Source organism: Solanum verrucosum, unplaced genomic scaffold (assembly GCF_900185275.1).
Source record: "Solanum verrucosum unplaced genomic scaffold, falcon-dt-bn FXZP01000238.1, whole genome shotgun sequence".
In the NCBI taxonomy this organism is placed as follows: Eukaryota; Viridiplantae; Streptophyta; class Magnoliopsida; order Solanales; family Solanaceae; genus Solanum; species Solanum verrucosum.
The window spans coordinates 4335051-4354713 of NW_026020630.1; the positions used below are offsets into that span (position 1 = coordinate 4335051).

The 19663-nt window shown below is 35.5% G+C and overlaps 3 protein-coding genes across 4 annotated transcripts; 2 read left to right on the forward strand and 1 right to left on the reverse strand.

Moving 5' to 3' along the window:
* The first annotated feature begins 1534 nt into the window (after positions 1 to 1534).
* LOC125811412 (elongation factor Ts, mitochondrial) lies at positions 1535 to 10548 on the forward strand. Its single transcript, XM_049490889.1, has 9 exons — positions 1535 to 1670; positions 3317 to 3639; positions 3737 to 3909; positions 4702 to 4782; positions 5104 to 5278; positions 5673 to 5857; positions 6427 to 6552; positions 9065 to 9153; positions 10027 to 10548. Exons 2-9 carry the CDS (start codon positions 3339 to 3341, stop codon positions 10070 to 10072), a joined length of 1176 nt encoding a protein of 391 aa, XP_049346846.1. The 5' UTR covers positions 1535 to 1670; positions 3317 to 3338; the 3' UTR covers positions 10073 to 10548.
* Positions 10549 to 10871: 323 nt separating this feature from the next.
* Positions 10872 to 12471, reverse strand: LOC125811413 (chlorophyll a-b binding protein 8, chloroplastic-like). Its single transcript, XM_049490890.1, has 3 exons — positions 12181 to 12471; positions 11689 to 11750; positions 10872 to 11614 (listed from the first exon to the last, which is right to left on the reverse strand). The coding sequence occupies exons 1-3, from the start codon at positions 12322 to 12324 to the stop codon at positions 10999 to 11001; spliced, it is 822 nt and encodes a 273-aa protein (XP_049346847.1). The 5' UTR covers positions 12325 to 12471; the 3' UTR covers positions 10872 to 10998.
* Positions 12472 to 13763: 1292 nt separating this feature from the next.
* LOC125811787 (kinesin-like protein KIN-14Q) lies at positions 13764 to 19531 on the forward strand. Of its 2 annotated transcripts, none has more exons than XM_049491329.1 (18): positions 13764 to 13930; positions 14007 to 14084; positions 14187 to 14237; positions 14326 to 14894; positions 14989 to 15157; positions 15276 to 15337; positions 15433 to 15634; positions 15710 to 15786; positions 15868 to 15970; positions 16065 to 16163; positions 16247 to 16423; positions 16954 to 17233; positions 17479 to 17640; positions 17722 to 17937; positions 18022 to 18059; positions 18142 to 18305; positions 18403 to 18528; positions 18618 to 19531. In XM_049491329.1, exons 1-18 carry the CDS (start codon positions 13843 to 13845, stop codon positions 19437 to 19439), a joined length of 3483 nt encoding a protein of 1160 aa, XP_049347286.1. In that variant the 5' UTR covers positions 13764 to 13842; the 3' UTR covers positions 19440 to 19531. The 2 variants fall into 2 exon arrangements, with proteins under 2 accessions (XP_049347286.1, XP_049347285.1); XM_049491328.1 differs by having other exon boundaries at positions 14007 to 14083; positions 14183 to 14237.
* The last annotated feature ends 132 nt before the right edge of the window (positions 19532 to 19663 follow it).

The window sequence follows — 19663 nt, forward strand, 5'->3', positions numbered from 1 at the left end:
TTAAGAAAAAAAAAACATTTACTTTTTAAACTTGGGGAGAAACTATTTTTTTTCAGTTTCTGCTATTAGTCATTATTTGTTCCTTCACCAAAATATTTCTCAAAGATCATCATCATTTAAAATATATAATTTTTTTTAAAAAAGGAAGCACTTTTTTCGGGAAGTTGACCAAATATGGCAGTGATATATTATCTGTTGCAACAAATATAAAAACTCTTTCTACTATCGGTATATTAATGGTGCCAAATAGACGAAATGAATTGATTTTAGAATGTTAATGATCAACCAAACTTTAATGAATTATGTGGATCATATTTTATGAGTTAATTTTGTCACTTGATAGTCCCTTGATGGTTGTATCATTAATGTAGGAGCAGTTGAAAAATGTTGATGGATGGAAGGCTGATGACGATGTCCCTCAGCTTCCAATCGAGACGGAGATGATGGAAGCCCATATTTCTCCAGAAGACGTTTTTATGGAAGAACTTCTGAACTGGATATAAAGCAAGTATTTAATTTGTGATAGAACTATAGTTTATAGCACAATGTGCGTTTCTTTGGTTTTGCAATTCGAGAGGACCTTTTGATAAGGAAGTTTATGGAAGTTTGAATGTTATTTCCTTAGATTTGTTTCTTTGGATCTTTAATAATTTATGGAATTTTAATATTTTTAGCTATCGATTAATATCTTTATAGTTAAATCTTCTTTTAAAGTGTCATTATGATTCTATTAAGACTAAGTTTCATGAGAGTGTTGAGTCTTTCGTGCAAAACAATTTATGTTTGGTTGATACTATTGTTTTATAACGTATTCAGTTATATTCTATTGTGTTGAATTATATTATACTGTACTATTTTGATAAATATAAAGTTTGAATAAATTATATTATTTTTTGTTGTTATATAATGTTATACATCAATATTTTTTTAAGAAAATCAAAGGTAGTATAAAAGACACATAAATTAGAAAAAAAATGAGGAAAAAAAGAGGTAATAATACGACCACATCCAATTAATCGTTACACAAAATAAAAATTCATTATGTAATGATCAATTTAACATATGATATATAATTAAATATAAATAACAATCAAAATAAGTTTATACACTTGTCAAAAAGGATGACACATATAAACAAAGTATATTTATCCTCGTCGGCTAATAAATAAAATATATTTATCTTTTCATTAATAGACTCATACAAATTAAATTAATTTTCTTTCTTTAATTTCAAAGATAATCATATGGTTTTAAAAATCACCTCACTTTTTTTTTAGTTGGATCAAATTTGAAGAAGTTAAATATATACATAATAAAGTACTCCTAATATTTTAAAGTTACGTAATATCTTTGAAACTAATAAAAACTAATTTTAAAGTTCAATAAATATGTGTGTATGTTAACGAAAAGGTAATTATGCTCTATTTGTTAGACGATAAATATATACCTATAGGCCTATAACATTTTTTTGTTAACAAATGATATATTAATTCTAAATCGCAAATTTATGGAGACATATTTGCCCCTTTTAGTCATCAGTCTAAAGAAAAGAAGGTAAACCCTTAAAACCCACAGAAGAGCACTAGTAGCAGCCAGCTAGCCACCAGGACGAACTCAGTTACCGGCGGCGACTGATCTCCGGCCGATTTTCCTCCTGATTAGCATAACAGGTCAAATTCTTAGCACTAAACTTTTACCAATTCACACAAACAGCCTTCAATTCACTGTTCGCTGCAAATACCAAATCTTCCGCAAACAATGAGAATTCGTTCGTTTAGTTCATTAAATTAACACTGTAGTTGTTTGAATTCATATTTGTTAACTAGAAAATGAGTTGGAAGAATTGGTGGATTTAATTTGTTTAGAATTTTTTCCAAAATGCAAGTAAAAAAGTGTGCTTTAGCCAAAAATAGTTTACTCCACTTGTTTAAACATGTCTGTGTATACCCATTTCTTTTTCTTTTTGAATTTATGGAGTTAATCAGCTATAATATGAACTTGATCAAGTGTATGAATAGATGACTTTAACACATTAAATGTTTGAGGAACTTCCACGCCAGGGGTGCTCCTAAGTCCTATGTGCCTTTCAGTTTTCCTGCATTTGTTTTTACCTCTTTTAAACGATGTTTTTTCTACACTGAGGTGTGGCATAGTGGTCAATGAATTGGGCTGAGAATGGTGTGAGCTCTCATTTAAACCCTAGTAGAGACAAAAAACACTAGGTGATTGCTTTTCATCTGCCTTAGCTTTGATGGACGGAGTTACTTGTTGGTGGTGGGAGGTGGGCAAAAGCTGGCTTGGACACTACGGTCATAAAAAAAGCTATGTTTTTTCTAGATAGAATTTAGTTAAATTAGGTTCAGTTTGACAGAGGTGATCTGCCCTCTTAAAGATATCCTAGTTTCTTTCTTTGCCTTGGATGGTTTCCTGAAATTTTGAGCATTTCCAATTGCTAGCACTCTCCCACTTGGTGTTATGAGTTCAATGGAAACATTCCAATTCACTGCCATGCCTTGTAATTATGTGATGTAGAATGATTGGATCACAAAGGAAGCACTTCTATCTAATGGCCTCTAAACTGTCACGAATGTCGTTATAATTATCTTTTCCTGCAAGGTCATGCATCATCTTGTTAATTATGTCAGATTCTTAACTCATCAAAAAGTTGTATGTTTAATTCCCTCCTGGTCAACAAACATTGTTGTTACTCATGCTCAAGGAATGTTGATCTCACTGTAGATATTTGTTGCAATTTAATAACATGGTCTGGAAGTAGAAGTACAAAGGGAGAATGCACTTTTCAGTGACTATAAGATGGACTAAAGTGCCCTAGCACTTTGGCTGGAAATAGCAGAATTTATTAAATGTGCTTCAGTTTTTATGAAATAAATATCATAGATTAATTAACTGTTTCATCTTATTGGAAGGATATCCTGTATTAAATAACTATGTACAGGAAACAGAATTAACCTAATTTTCAGGTTATGCAAGTAGAATGTACTTCTGCTGCAGCAATACAGATCTACCTTATTGTTGCAGTTATTCACATTATGCTTCAAACTTTACCATGGATCTTAGTCTTCTCTCTTCCCACCTGTGTTTGCTTTTAGGTCTCTTCCGCTCTTTCTCCGCTGTTTCTGCATATAATTTGCCTTTTCGATGGAGTCCTGAATCCTCAGTTGTAAATCTTCTAACAACTGAACTTCAGTGTTCTTTGTGTGTGCGTATTTATGTTATTGGATACAAATAAATTGTTCTTCAGACACTTTAAGATCGTCATGCATACCTGAGGATATCCATGTTCCTTAATTTTCAGATCACATTCCACTAACTGGAAGATGGTGTTTTATCGTGGTGTAAAACGCCCTATTGCGATCATATACAAGAGTTTAAATAGTTCTATATGTTGTGGACATGGCTACTCTACTTTGACACGTTACGGAAATTCCATTGCTGAGTCTGGAGGATATTTTCACAAACATGGGAATGGGCCTAGAACATTTGCAGTCTCTATTAGGAGATATTCTACCGAGATTTCCTCTTCTGAGCAGATGAACTTAATAAAACTGCTGAGAGAAAGAACAAGTGCTCCCATAAAAGAAGTTAAAGCTGCTCTTGTCACTAGCAATTGGGATATCGGCAAGTGTGCAACTCATTTACTTTTTCCTTACTCAACTTCCTATTATTCATTGCCATTCTTGGCATAGAATGAAGTGATAATATCTCTTCAATGCAGAGGCTGCTCAGAAAGACCTAAGAAAAAGAGGGATAGTTCTTGCATCAAAGAAGTCTTCTCGAACTGCTGCTGAAGGGTTGCTTGCCTTGGCACAGAATGAAAGGAAGGCAGCTGTGATTGAACTAAACTGTGAAACAGACTTTGTTGCAAGGAATGAAATTTTTCAATACTTGGTTAGTGTACTTTTTTTCTGGTTAGAGTAAATTTTGAGACAGTTCTATGGAACGGTGTTATTGCATCTGGATGAACATGAAATACCAAAGCTGCACTAGATACTTATTGTATAATAAATACTTTCCAGATTCAAATTGAATGTTAAGTTTGAATATACCCAGTTTTTATAGGAAACTTTAACTTGGAATAGTTTATTAAGTTGGATTTTGGAATATGGATTATTATGATAAGTGGGTCCACGAGTGCAGTGCTAGATTGCTGTCATCCTTATTTAGATGTAGGGAAGTATGAAAGTGGGACTCTTTTAAACTTGTGATACGTAGTAAGGATACTCCATTTTAGGGAAGTGGATTTTAGTTGTGGTACAACTTGGATGAAACGCATAATATGTAATTTAAACAAAAAGAGAGTACATATTTTGCTAGGCAATAAGCTTGGGTTTTGCAAGACAATCCTCATATTTATGCTTTTGGAGATTGTATTTACATTAATGGTCCTCTAAATAAGTTTTCATAGCTTTTTACTCTTGTATTTTTCAAACTTGTAAAATCGCTTTATTCGGGCCGAGGGTCTTCTCTGAAACAACCTCTCTACCCAACCCAATGTAGGGATAAGGTCTGCGTACACCCCACCCTCTCCGAACCCCGTTTATTGGATCACGGTGGATATATTGTAGTTGTTGTTGTCCTCTGATAAGTTTCTCTTTGGCAAAATTTAGTAGTGACATTCCTCTACCCTCCCATGTGATACTGTCTCATGGAGTTGTTATTTTGTATATGCATCATGAATAGGCCTTATCATTGGCAAAATTGGCATTGCTGCTTGAGGGCTCACAACAGTCTTTTGCTGCTTTTCCTATTGGACATCTGGAGGTAAGTGGTCTTCATAATTTTTCTCCACTTGAGGCTAATCCATGTCTTTTTCTATTCTCGTATATGGTATATATTTACACTAGTTTTAGGACCTCAGAGTATCCACTTTAACATTTTGATGGATATTTGTACAAGTATGCTAGTACTTTTAATAACCATTGTTAGGAGTTTTGCTTTCTGTTGATTTATGCTTTCATGTAGAAGCATCCTGATCAACTACAGCTGTCTAGTTTTCGTATTGCAATTCAACTCCTCTTGTGTTTGTGCAGCTCTGCCTCTGTGTCAAAGATCAGAATCCTTTAAATTCTTTGTTTTCTACAGGAGTTGAAGCTGAACCTTGATCACCCTAAATTGAGTGGAGAAAAAAGTGTTCAAAATGCAATAACTGAAGTAGCTGCAATGATGGGGGAGAATGTCAAACTAAGAAGGGGATTTGCAATGTCTGCTCCATCTCTTGGTGTGATATCAACGTATCTACATACAAGCCCTCAACCAGGTAGAATTCTTATGAGATGCCTTGATGTATCCAAGGCATATTTTGCACCTACTTTTTTTGTATATTCGGATTTGTAAATAATATTATAAAAATAATTAGATATGAAGCATACCAGTGCTTTTGAGTAGAAAAACTTCCTCTTCCCTGATAAAAAATGACCCCTTTCTCTCTGACTTGGGTAATGTGCATATAACCCTGATCATTTTTTGGATCTTATCAACTCCCTAGTATTATGATAGATTTTTTGCGTTCTTCTTAGGAGCTGGTATTTTCTTTTATTTTGTACTCTATGCATCTTCTGGATGCTTTTGCTATTAATATATCACTTCATAAAAGAACTGGAATTTTGGATATTTGCAGTAATAGTAGATTTAATGCTTGTGAAAATATGCAGGTGTTGGACGTATTGCCGGAATTTTATCACTTGAAGTAGAAGATAAGAATGTCTCACAAGATGCACTTCAGCGTGTTGGATCAGAATTAGCTATGCATGTAGTTGCTGCAAAGCCATTGTTCTTAACAAAAGAAGATGTTTCCTCTGATGCACTAAGCAATGAACGCGAGATTCTCAAATCTCAGGTACTTGTCAATGCAAAGTTATGACTTGTTTCTGATGGGTTCATGTGAAGATATAGGATTTATGAAATGAAAGACTAACAGACCAGTAAAATCTGATCTACGATGCTTGTGCTCAGAAAAAAACTGTTTGTTATACATCATTGTTCCTTTCTTTCTTTTCTTTTTATTTTTCCTTTTTTGGGTTGAGGGTTGGGGTGGAATGTGGTTGGAGCATTATTATCTTGTAATCTAATAGTTATGTTTCTTTCTATTTAATCAACGATATGATATGTGCTATTCGTCATTTTTGTTTTACTTTAGTAATGCTCAGATAGGTTTTTTTTGTTATTTTTAAAACAAAGACTATGCTATGTAATGTATCGAGAAGTTTGGTAACTAGAAGTTGCACTAAATCAACTGTTGGGCCCAGAAGATTATTCCACCACTTCAATATGTTTCATCAGCGTCAGCAGCAACCCCTATCTTTTGATCAATTATGAAGCGTGCATTCATCATGTTTCATCATCTTGTAAGGTTTTGTAAATTGACTAAATTCAAATTCAAAGTACTTATTATGTTTTCCTTTACAGGCAGAGAGTTCTGGGAAGCCTCAGATTGCCATAGAAAAAATGGTTGAAGGTCGTTTGCGCAAGTATTTTGAGGAAGTAGTTTTGATGGAGCAGAAATTTATTGTGAATGATACAATGAATGTGAAGGTAAGAAAGTAATCTTTTAGTTGGGATGTCATTTTGTTAGATTTCTGTTTCTACTTCCTTTCACAAGGTCACGCTCTCGCCATAGTCCAAACTTCTCTTTTGAATACCGGATATTGGAATAAATTGATGCTTGTTAGTGTGCATTCAGGACCAAGGTGAAAGTCCAGACTAGAGGTAGTTGTAACACCTCTGTATTTAGGAGCCCTATTACTTTAATTGCTTTTGATATGGCTTGGGTGTTAGGATTGGTATGAAAATAGATCAGATATATCCTTCCTTAGAGTTATGGGTTGGACTGTCATAACTCTTCACAAAATATGCACCATTAATCTTGCTCGTGTGGGGTTGGGTGGCAGTCCCTAAATCAAAATGGCCACAAACTGAAAGTGTGGGTACATAAGATCAGATTTGACCTTTTACAACCAGCTTTTTACTCAAACAGCTCCATGATCTTATGGCAATGAGCGAAAGCCATTGAAAAAGGCCAAGGTCTGCTGATGCTGTAAGTGCAAAATGCAACTAAATACACACGTTAGTGACTAAAAATGCAGAATGAAGACAGATAATATCATGTTGCTCTATGTATGTATACAAAATAGGAGAATAAAAATTACTATATTGAATAATAGCTGGGCAGAGGAATTAAAAATATCCCTGATGTCATAATTTTTGGCCGACACCTCTGAAAGCATAGTTCCTGTCTTCCTCCCGTCTTTGAGCTCGTCCATTTTTTGGGTGATCCACCTTTTTATGGAGTTTATCCAAGTTTAGGCGATCTTTCTGGTACCAACACTGCATGAGTAACTACAGAAAAAGAACACCACAACAAAACGACAAAATGAAGAAGAATGAATTGAAGGCATCAGAGGAAGCACTGACGAACTTGTTACTTTTGTTTCAGTCAATTAAAATACAATAGCATGTCAGTTGTGTCGAGGAACCATATTAGATTAAGCTGAGGAACCATCTTATAATTTTGATTCAGATGCAAATATACAGTTTTAATTTCAAACTCAGATATATCTGGTTTTCTTATACTAAAGTTCAGAAATTGCCTGTTTATATACTAGGATGTTCATCCATAATTTTCTCCTACTGCTCCACAACTTTAATAGGTATCAGTAGAGTTATAGGCCTCAATCTCTTAGGGGTCGTTTGGTAGCGTGTATTAGCAAAAATAATGCATGTATTAATTGTGTCTGAGTAATACCTTGTTTGGTACACTTTTCAATGCTATGTATAACTAATGCAAGTATTTGTTATACACTCTATTGTGTATTAAGGTGTTTATTACTAATACCATGAGTTTCTAAGTATTAGTAATGCAAGGGATTTTAATGCATGCATTAGTATGGTTAAGACCCCATTGCCCCTCAATTTTTTTTTTTTGCATCTTTTCCACCATATTTGTGAAGGGTATCTTTGTAAATAAATATTTTTATGCAATGCATGTTATTTTTAATAAATCAAACCAAACAATGCATGAGAAATAATCCATGTATAATTAATGCAAACATTACTAATACAAACATTACTAATACACTCTAATTAGCATTATTCTTATACACCCTACCAACCGACCCTTTATTTCTCTTACTCTTAAATCAACATGCTCTTCTTCTAAACTATGCCCCGAATGGGATCTTGAAGCTTGGTTTTTGATAGCTCTTGTTGGTCCTCTTTGTCACCCTTTTGCAATGCTTAGTTGGTTACTTATCACTTTGACTTGTCCCTGCATATTTGTTTTTATTCCAGATTCTTTATCAGTTGAATTTATTCTTGACTATTAATACATTGTTTTGATGAATATACAGAGAACACAATGACCTCATAAATGAACCCCCTTTTTTTTATATAAAGAACAGGCATTTGATTGGTTGTTTTTTTAAGCACATGAGACACTCAACCTGATCACGTTTTAGGGCGTTAGCGCTCCTTCGACAATTTCAACAAGGCTCTTACATCTGTGGAACTAAAAACTTAAACCAGTTTGTGTAATTTGGTTTGGGAGCCCATCTTTTGAAAATTAAAGAGTTGTAAGCACTTCCACTTTTATTGGCTCAACTACTGTTGCACATATGGAGTTAGTGGCTAGGCTGGAAGTTACAAACATACTTTTGGTCATATTCTCATCTCTTGTTTAATTTGAATCTTTTATGTTGTGTTGGGTCCTATCTATATATATTTCTGTATCAACATATGTTTTGGAGATTTGTGCAAGGCTCAAGTCTAAATTAACGTATCACCTTGAAGGAAGAAAGATAACTTAGTACCACCTGCCAATTGTCTGACTATTCCATCCTGACAGAAAGTAAATGCTTGTTATAAACATCAAATTACTTTTTTGCTGTGGATTTCTGAGGATGTTATTTTTTTAGTTGGTTCTAAAATCATGTTTTAGATTCCACCACATTGCAGCTTCTAATTTGCATCGTTTCTTACATATATTGCCTTCTCATATGTTGTTTACATAGATAACTAACTAGTTGACTCATCTATGAAAAACTTGCAGACATTGTTAAGCAATCTGTCCAAGGATGTTGGTTCGCCAGTTAAGATAGGAAGCTTTCTAAGAGTGGAAGTTGGCGAAGGACTTCAGGGGTAATTACACATATTTATGACCTGTAATTCTCTAGTTTCCGGGTTAAATATCTCAGAAAAAGTTATATATGCTTCCTTGAATTTCCATCTTGAATTTAATGTGATGATTGTGCAACCTGCCAGTTCAAGCAGGAATATTATTTAAGCTTCACAATGTTGTGGGTTCTTTCTTCTGTTGATGAGTGCTTTCCTCCTTTCCTACCACTAACTGCATATTTCACTTCTGCTTAGCTAGAATACATGCTTCTTTTACTTTCTAGTAAAATAATGATTTTGTTTCCAATTGCACATTCACACAGTCCATGGGTTGAACCAGTTCACCTAGAAAGAGATCCAACCTTGAAAGAGGTCTCGACAATAAGATCTTGGTGCAAAACAATGTTTATTTCTTGAAACTAAGCAATATATGAGCTTACCACTGTCTAGCAGATGGCCATGGGGGCTTTAACAATAATTTGTGGATTTTTTTTCTTCATAATATCTGCCTAATGGTTTAAAATAGTTTGCACACATGTCAAACACTAATTTGTCATTAGAAAGCTAGCAAAAATGGTAAAAGCAAAAGCTAAGCATCTATAAAAGCCAATTATCTGTTTTTCTTGAATGCCTGTCATTTTTGGCGAGATGTTGCACAAGCATTATACGAATAAAATAACTCCGAAATGAAGTAACAAAACCTTTATTGTACTACTACTACTACACATTCTGTCATAAAATGTCAGGAAAATATGATAGAAGGAAGAGTTTATTATGCTCTTTGAAGTAGGTAGTTCAGGCTGTAAATGGGATGCCATTAGGCCATCACTACTTGCCTTGTCTTATAATTCATTTTTGCATTGTTTGACTCCTGTATTATTGGTTATAACCTTGCAGGCTTGAAGCATCAAATGAAAGTGAACCTTTGGCTAATGCTGCTTAACATGAACAACTTATGTCACGATCGTGAGAGAACTACTTAAGACACTGTACTTTAGGCCTCTACTTTCTAGTTTTTGATCTTCTGAGTATAGTCTTCATGGTGGCACTGCTGAACGTGAGTCCATACGCTAGCTAACCCTGAAGAGGTTTTGTATTACAGTTTGAATTTTCATAGCCAGTAATGTAAGAGAATAAGGTCTTCATTGCTCTAGTGTTTTGGTCTAGTGGTAAGAGAGCAACACTTGATGGTGGATTAGTTGCATGTCATGGGTTCGACAAAGCATGATATTAAGTTGAGAAGAGTGGAGAGGAGCAGTATCCACCGAGCTCCAAACTGCACGTCACTAGCCATTTTGGACTTCTTGGTCATCAAAAAGAAATGAAATAGAATAAAGTCTTCACTGAGTTAATTTGTTTGGTTGGTCAGACAGATTATTCTTCCATGATTGTTGATTTATAATGTCAAATGATGTCCTTGTCTTGTCTGTTTTGTTCAGCGACTGCTTTTTTCCCCCTTTGATGGAATACCTGTCAGATTTGGACCCAACTGAGGATAGTAGACTGATAATTAAGAGGCCTGCGCGAGTATGCTGTTTACTTATTACTAGTCTGACTATTCGTCATGAAAGTTGCATCCCTTCGTGCTTTCATCCATGGTTCTCTGCTACAAATTTTAGTTTAACGTCTTTTAATGCTACGTTTAATCCAGTATTTGCTCTTTTTTTGTCTTAGAGAATCGAGTTTACACATGATCCTAAAGAATGCTGCAGAAACTGCAGCAGGAAGCTAACAGCTAAAACTCAGGAAAAACAGGTTTTTGAGTTGACATGTCCTTTTTAGCTGATTACAATGATATGCAAAATAATATCTGCACATAATGTTACATATCAGAACAGGGTAGCTAAAACAGAGTGATTTGCTCCTTGTTTAGTGGAACTTGAGGCTGGTCAAGACATTGTTGTTTGCAGGGTCAGCCAAATGGTCAAGGAGGTTTTGGTAAGGTCCAACTCCAGTTACCAAACCTTGAATGAAGTAACCCAAGATACCCAACATAGCTAGTCTTCCATTCTTAATCTCCTTGAGCTTCAACTCCTTCATAGACTTCTCATCTTTTCCGAACCCGAGAGGGTTAAAGAAAGGTCCACCAGGGTATGCTGGGTCTCCAGAGCCTCCCAAGCCTTTCTCTAGCCCCAAAAAGTATTGTTTACCCATAGAACCTGGCTTGGCCCAGTCCTGGAATCTTCTGTGTTCAGCAAATCCCATGAGTGCCATCTCCAGTACAAATAGTGTGTAACCGTCCGCCCAATAGTTGTATGTTCCAGCTGGAGGAATCACTCCTGTCTGGAACCATGGAAGGGCTGTTTCTGCTGGGATGAGACCAGCCTTCCCAAGAATCTCGGGCGCAATGGCTCCTACTACCCCCAGCATAGCAAATCTTCCATTGATGACCTCTCCATATGCTAGCCATTTTGGTTCGATGAAACCTCCAGTACCTTCAGGGTCTGACAGTCCCAGGGGATCAAATCCATAGTCACCAGGAAGGCTGTGGATTACATACAATGAAGTTAGCAAGGCAATGTAGGTAGAAGGGTTAAGTGAGAGTCTCATAAGTCTTACCTGCCATCCAAGTATGAAAGGCTCTGCTTGGATGCAAACCAGAGAGGCCTATTTGCTCCTTGCTGTTCAACACAAAAGCATATCAATACATAAAACCAAATGTGACCCAATGGTGTAGCTTAACGGTAAATGAAGTGAGTTGAAAACCCCAGATTCTAGGCTTCAAATGAGACGAACGATGCCATATGCTTTCTTCTCATCTACCTAAGCTTTGGTGTGTTAAGTTACATGGTACTTATGCTGGTGAGAGGTAACGAGTACCTGGTGGACTAGTCAAAAGGCAAAGCTGACTCAAACTCCACTGTTATATACCGTACACACAAAAACCAAATGTAGTCCACATGGGTGTCCTAGTAGTAAATGAAGTGGGATGAAAACCTCAAGAGATGCAAACAGTGCTATATGCTGACTCGAACAACACGACCATTATATATACATGTATGTCAATGTACTTGTTATTTATATAGGAAAGGAAGAAGAAAGGGGTGTTACCTTAACAGGTGGAGTGGCAGTAGCCCTTACAACAAAGGAAGCCTTCTTGATTGGAGATTGGAAAGGTCTTCCTCCTAGAATTTGTCTGGCAGCCTCTGTTGAGGATGCAATAGATGATGAGGATATCAATGCCTGTGTTGCCATTTTTTGTTTTCTGATTAAAACAATTGACTTGTGTTGAAGAAGAATAAGCACTCAGCTTCCCAAGAGTAGTAGACACAAGGTGGCAAGCAAAATAAGGGACAAAGGTATAGGCCACCAAGTGTTGTGTGGGGCTAGTGGAAAACAGAGAAGTTGTGGTGGACATAAGAAATCTTGAATTCTCAGATAAAGTTTAGGATTATATTGTCAAATGAAAAGAGCACATGTGGCATTATGACTTGGATAGAAGATTTTATACACTCCTAATCTCAGAAATGAATTTTCAGATACTCTAGTTGGCTGCAACACTCTTGCTCCAAGATTTGAAAATATGACTAAAAAATATATAACAATGGGATAGATATAAATTAAAAGAATAACAAAGGATATAAAAATGAAAAGTTGAAATAACATTAATATATGGTAAATGAAAAGTTGAAATAGCATATAAAAATGAACACTCACTTCTATTATTGACCAACCAAGAGTAAATATTTACATGTATTATCATTGTATTTATGTGCTTAATGAGCATGTATTATGGAGCAAATAAAATGATTTTTTAATTTTGAACTCTTTAAGTTTATCTTCATTGGTTTATATAGTACATGTACCCGGATATATAAATTTTATCAAGGTAAAAGATTATCACAAATGTAGTTTATTTTGCAATAACTTTCAAAATCAACGTATCTTGAAAAGTGCTTTTTATCACAAGTGGTTATCCAAAGAAAAAAAAACTTTTGAAGAATACAATCGATATTAAACTAATTAATTTGAAAATTACGGTAATCAATATTAAAACAACAATTTGTGCTTGACCAAGATTTTAAAAACGCTTCAATGGAAACTTATGAATTATAGTTTCTCCTACTATTCAAAAACACTTATTTTATTTCTAAAAATATAGTCAAACACCTTGATTCTCTAAATAAAAACTCCAACAAGAACACTTTTAACTTTTCAAAATCTTGGTCAAACTGACTATAAATCATAATTAATTAATAAACATTTTTACCTTAACTTAAAACTTACCTATGATATAGTTTGAAGGAAATAATCTCTTATCAAAAATTATATAGAAGTAAATATTATTTTCAGATCTTTTATATTATATATAGAAAATAAAAACTTCTTACGAGTTACACCAAAAATTACACATCTCTTATAAAAAAATATAAAACTAAAATCGATAAAAGACTACAAAATCAAATCTCCGAGATCCCGATGGAAGTTTAATTAGAATCCTAGGTTGCTAACCCCATTTAGAATTTTATTATTGTCCCGGTCTACCATTTTTCAAATTTCAAAAAACAGAGCAACGTTCGTTTTTCATCATAACACTGAAACTGGAGAAATCACCGGCCTTTCAAAGGCAACCTTTTTCTTTCTTCATCTCTCTCTCTCTCTCTCTCTGAAGATTGAAAAAAGCATCAAAAATCCCTTTTTTCCCTTTTTCTTGATTACCCATTACCCTTTTTTTTCCATTTCAAAACTCTCAGATTTCCCCCCTTTTTATCAATGGATGTTAATGACTGGCATGATCCACTTCTTATTACTGACGCTTCTTCCCAACAACAACAACTATCGCTTAGCTTTAACAAATACTGTAAGCTATTTGATTTGTATACACAGAAATTGGTGTTAATTTTTGTAGCTTATTGTGTTATTCTGTATTTTGGCAGACCCCTTTTCGTCGTCGTGTGATTTAGGAAATACAGTGATGGAAGATTCTGATTGTTGTACCCCAATCAAGATTGAAGGTAATCATGCAACCCCTTTTTGGAGTATTACTTAATTCTTGAAAATGGGATTTTTTTTGTTGATTGATTGTGGTTTATGTGTATTGATTTGGTTGTTCGAAGGGTGTAATGCTGGAGATTTCAAGGACCCAGTTGCAGAAAGTGTGATTAATGGTGGGATATTTAAAAAAGATTTGATTTTCTTTCTTGGGTTTTTTTTCAAGATTTTGAATTATTGATTGTTTCTTGAAATTTTTTCTAGGTAGAGATGTGTTGGGGTTTTCATTAACATCTCCTGATTTGGTGATTTGCACTGGATCACCGGATATTCCTGCTCGAAGCTATGGAGATTCACCTGAGTTTTTGAAGGGTTGCTCCATTTCTCTAGAAAATGGAATTAAGGGTTCTGAAGAGGTTCAAGCTGCTACAAAGTTGTTAACAGATTGGCAGGGATCAAATGATGAAGATTTGTGTCTACCAGCTCATTTTGAGCTTCCTTCTCCACCAGGGGTTGAAGAGAATTCATCTGAACTTTCAGTGCCTATAGTTAGCATTAATGTTGGATCAACAGATTGTATCAGTTCTGAGAGTGGCATTCAATTTTCGGAGGATAAATATTTCTGTGGAGGCAATGTTCTGAGTACTGACACCAGAATTGAGGAGAGTATATGTGCTAGTGTATATCAGACTGCTCGCGTTGGGAATTTTTCGTACCACTTTAACAATATAAGTGCTGGATTTTATCTAGTTGATCTGCATTTTGTGGAGGTAGTCTTGACTGATGATTCTACTGGAGATAGAGTCTTTGACGTTTACATTCAAGAGCACAAGGTGAGAATCAGTGACCTTTAGTCCAATTATCGTCCTTGCATGTTATGCAAATGCTGCAGTTTTAATGTTGGATTTGAGCTGAAATTTTGTGTAGGCTATTTCGTCATTAGACATCTTTGCTCGTGTGGGAGCAAATAAACCCCTGCTGATATCTGACCTTGAAGCTCATGTTGATGGTGAAGAAGGGATTTCCATAAGATTTGAAGGGGTAATAGGAATGCCAATTGTTTGTGGCATTTCTATAAGGAAACATTCTTCAAAATGTAAGTTGGGAAATTATTAGAATGTGTAGCTATTTTTTAACATCTTGTGATTTGATTCCATGCTATTTTTTTCTTGACATACTGATAAACTAGAGTAACTTGTATGCTTGTATATCAGGTACCGGAGAGTGTGAAGTACTTGAATTTTCAAAAAATTCTCCACAAAGAAACTCACTAGAGGTTTGAGTCTTTAATGGCCTCTTTATTATAAAAGAGGAGTGTGACTAAGAATCATTAGAAACTCGAATTAATATGCTTGTTTTGCTATCATCTAGGTTAGTGGTGATATTAAGGCAGATGGAGAGCTTCAATTAGCAAATGTATCTCATGAAAAGGAACTGGAAGAAGTAAAGAGGCAGGTGGAGGAACTTAAAAGGGAGAATGAACTGAAATGCAAAGAATGTGCTGAAGCTTGTAAGTCTTTAAAGGATCTTCAGAATGAGCTCATGCGCAAGTCAATGCACGTTGGATCACTCGGTACAGAAATATCTCTCTTCAATAGAACTGCTTAAACTTTTCTAAAACTAATATGTTAATATTGCTTGTCTTTAGCTTTTGCAATTGAGGGCCAAGTGAAAGAAAAGAGCAAGTGGTTTTCATCCTTGAGAGATCTGACAAGGAATTTGAAGGTAACTAATTTTTAGGCTTGTTTCATATGTTTCTCGTACCCTATAAGGAAATTTATTGATTTTATTTGTATTTTTCTGCAGATTTTGAAAATGGATCAGATTAAAGTATCTGAGGAAGCTTCAACATATAAGCAGCAATTCCTAGCAGATTTTGCAGATATGAGCTCTACTATTCAGTCCAAATGTAAATATGTTTTAGCCACTGGAGTTCACTTATGTTAATAGCTTCGTTGGAAGTGAAGTTTATGAGTTTGTCATTCCTCTTCTTATGATCACAGTAAAGGAACAAGTTGAATTGCATGAAGATCTCAAGATCAAGTTCATCAAGGGTGCTAAGGAACAGAAGGAACTTTATAACAAGGTTTTGGATTTAAAAGGTAGGGGATCAGTATGTTATAACACTTATAAGAGCAGTTAGTTCATTATCATATACTTGTTTAACTCTATTGGATTGCTTCAGGGAACATTCGGGTCTTTTGCCGGTGTAGGCCTTTGAACGCCGAAGAGACAGCTTCAGGAGCTTCAATGACGATTGACTTTGAAGCTGCAAAGGATGGGGAACTCAATGTGAAGTCCAACGGCACATCTAAAAAGACCTTCAAATTTGATGCTATTTTTAGCCCCCAAGCCAACCAAGGTAACTACACCACAATCAGTCTTGATGTAAGTTGAGACTAGTGCAAGCAATCACTTTAGCTAAGGAGCATAGTGCTAAGTTAAGGATACGGCTGAAAGAGTAGTGCTAGAAAGAGTACTTCATGATCTAAGGGAGCATCTTCAATGGTACTAAAAGACCCTCTACGGGACTAATTTAAGAATAATGCTAGACTTTCACTTAAACTAAATTTATGATTGTTGTCAACAAGTGATTTTGAATACAAGGAATGTAATCCGTTCTCAAGAAAAAGAAGTTCACGGGGTTAGAAAACCATCCAATTTGGAGGCATTATCAGGAAAGAAGTCCTTTTAAAACATATCTGAAGTTATTGCGTCTAAATACCATTTACAGAAAAGGATTCATTATTTTGCTCCGGATAAGTGTAAGCACCAAACAAAGTTAAACAAGTTGTCGCCAACTTATCTAAGATACTGTAGGAACCAAATATTTTGATGAAAAGTCATTTTCTCCCTATTTACACGATTTCCTCTTACTTGTTATTACAATAGCTGAAGTTTTTGAGGACACTGCTCCCCTGGCAACCTCAGTTCTAGATGGGTACAATGCCTGCATATTTGCCTATGGTCAGACAGGAACTGGCAAGACATTTACAATGGAGGGCACAGAAGAGTCTCGTGGGGTCAATTACCGGACTCTTGAGGAGCTATTCCGCATTATTGAGGAGCGAAAGAACGCAGTTCGTTACGAAATATCAGTGAGCGTCTTGGAAGTATACAATGAGCAGATTCGAGATTTGCTAGTTTCAGGATCCCAACAAGGCGTGAAAAGGTAATTACAAAATAATTTGCTCACTTTGTTTACAAGCTAGTGGAATAATACTTCAGATACTTGCCAAGCTGTTAAGAACAAGAGAACAATGTAGCTAGTAAAATATGATTGTATGTCAGTTTACGATACTTGTATGGCTAAGAATGATCAACTAAGTATTTCTTTATGGTGGACTACAGAAAATTTGAGTCTAATAGTAAACTACCATATGACAATTTCATGTTGGTTCCATGATTTCATTTTAGGCTTGAAATAAAGCAAGATGGAGAAGGAATGCATCATGTTCCGGGGCTAGTTGAGGCCCACGTGAATAATATGAACGAGGTTTGGGAAGCCTTACGAACTGGTAGCAATGCGAGGGCAGTTGGATCAACCAATGCAAATGAGCACAGCAGCCGATCACATTGGTTTGTGCATCATAATTTATGGTAGCTTTTCTTTTGTGTACACATTATGTCACTATTACTAATCTGATGCATTGTATGTAGCATACATTGTGTAATGGTAAAGGGGGAGAATTTACTAAATGGGGAATGCACAAGAAGCAAACTGTGGCTAATTGATCTAGCAGGAAGTGAGAGGATAGCTAAGACAGAAGTACAGGGTGAAAGGTTAAAAGAAACCCAAAATATAAACAGATCTCTTTCTGCCCTTGGAGATGTGATATCTTCACTTGCAACAAAAAGCGCACATATTCCATTCCGGTACTTGCAATATTCTTGCGCACATTCTCAATATATTTGGTAATATCTTCCTTTCTGATGTTTGTTTTTTTCATCATCTAATAGGAACTCAAAACTTACTCATTTGCTCCAAGACTCACTAGGTATTATCTTTGATTTGCTTGATTCATGAACTTCAGAAGAAACTATAAACAACTAGGACCTGATAGGCTTTTTATTTTACAGGAGGAGATTCAAAAACATTAATGTTTGTACAGATCAGTCCAAATGAGAATGACTTGAGTGAGACTCTTTGCTCATTAAATTTTGCAAGTCGAGTTCGAGGTATAGAGCTAGGTCCAGCAAAGAAGCAAGTGGATAGTATGGAGCTTCTGAAATACAAACAGATGGTAGCATAAATTTCTGTTTCGAAATTTACATACTTTTTTTTAAAGTTTCCTCTAAACTAATCTCCCTGCCTTTCGAAAATTTTATTTACCTTGTCAGGTTGAAAAGGGCAAACAAGATATGAAGAACAAAGATTTTCAGATGAAAAAGATGGAGGATACAGTTCATGGCTTGGATATTAAGTTGAAAGAAAAGGATATGAAAAACAAAAGCCTTCAGGACAAGGTTTGAATTCAAACTTTATTCAGACATGTTAAGTTTGAAATTATTACATATCACATTTTAGCTGATTAGACTGTTAATATGATGTGCAGATTAAAGAACTAGAATCACAACTTCTTGTAGAGAGAAAGCTTGCTCGACAGCACGTTGACTCTAAAATTGCTGAACAGTTTCAGCAACAGCATATGAGACAACAGAATGAGGAGGAAGATGCAGCACCTACGAGGCTACCACTTGCCAGCAAAATTTCTGCTCTAAAGACTTGTGATGAAAACAAGTTTCCACTTAATATACCTCGACCACTTACTGAAAACAATTCCTACAAACTCTCGGTGCCTTCTGCTACTGTAGATTGTCCTTTGAAGCACAATGACCTGACAGAAAAAGAAAACAAGGAAAACAATCCAGATATTGATGAACAACCAGTTGTTCTAAAGAGGTTGGGGAGAGCTTCTATGTGCCCGATTGCACACAGGATTCTTCCTACACCTGCTCCACGTCGTAACTCTCTAATTCCTATACGCACTCTGTCAGCTGTACCTAAGTTGCCTCCTCCACTTTTTCCATTGAGATCAATTCAATCAGAGGAGATGGAAGATGCTGATGGAGTTGATTCAAAATGCTTACCTGAACCAACTTCACAGGACAGTCCTAAAGAGCTTAAGACAGCCAGTAAGAAGCTCAACAGTGTCTTGAGAAGAAGTCTTCAGAAGAAAATGCAGTTCAAGTCTCCTATGCAGCAGAACATCAGAAGAGTTGGCGTAAACGTGGGAATGGAGAAAGTTAGGATCTCTATTGGTAGCAGGGGAAGAATGGCTCAAAGAGTGATGCTTGGTAATGCTAGAAGAGTTCCAAAAGAAAATCAGCTGAAGCAAAGATGGAATATTGGAACAGCCAACAAAGCTGCTCTATGATTCTGATTCTTTATTTTACTACTTGTTTATTCTGAACTAACTAATTGAAGATGCTTCTTGCATGCATTGTGCAGCAACACATAAACTGAAAAAAAAAGGAAAAAAGTTTGTTGATTGCTCAACCTAAAGCCACTTTACACCTTGTTTGTGGATGGTTGTTCCCCGTTGTATTGTATTGTCAGTTTAAATACAACGTTTGTTTTGATTGTTACTTAAATTCTATT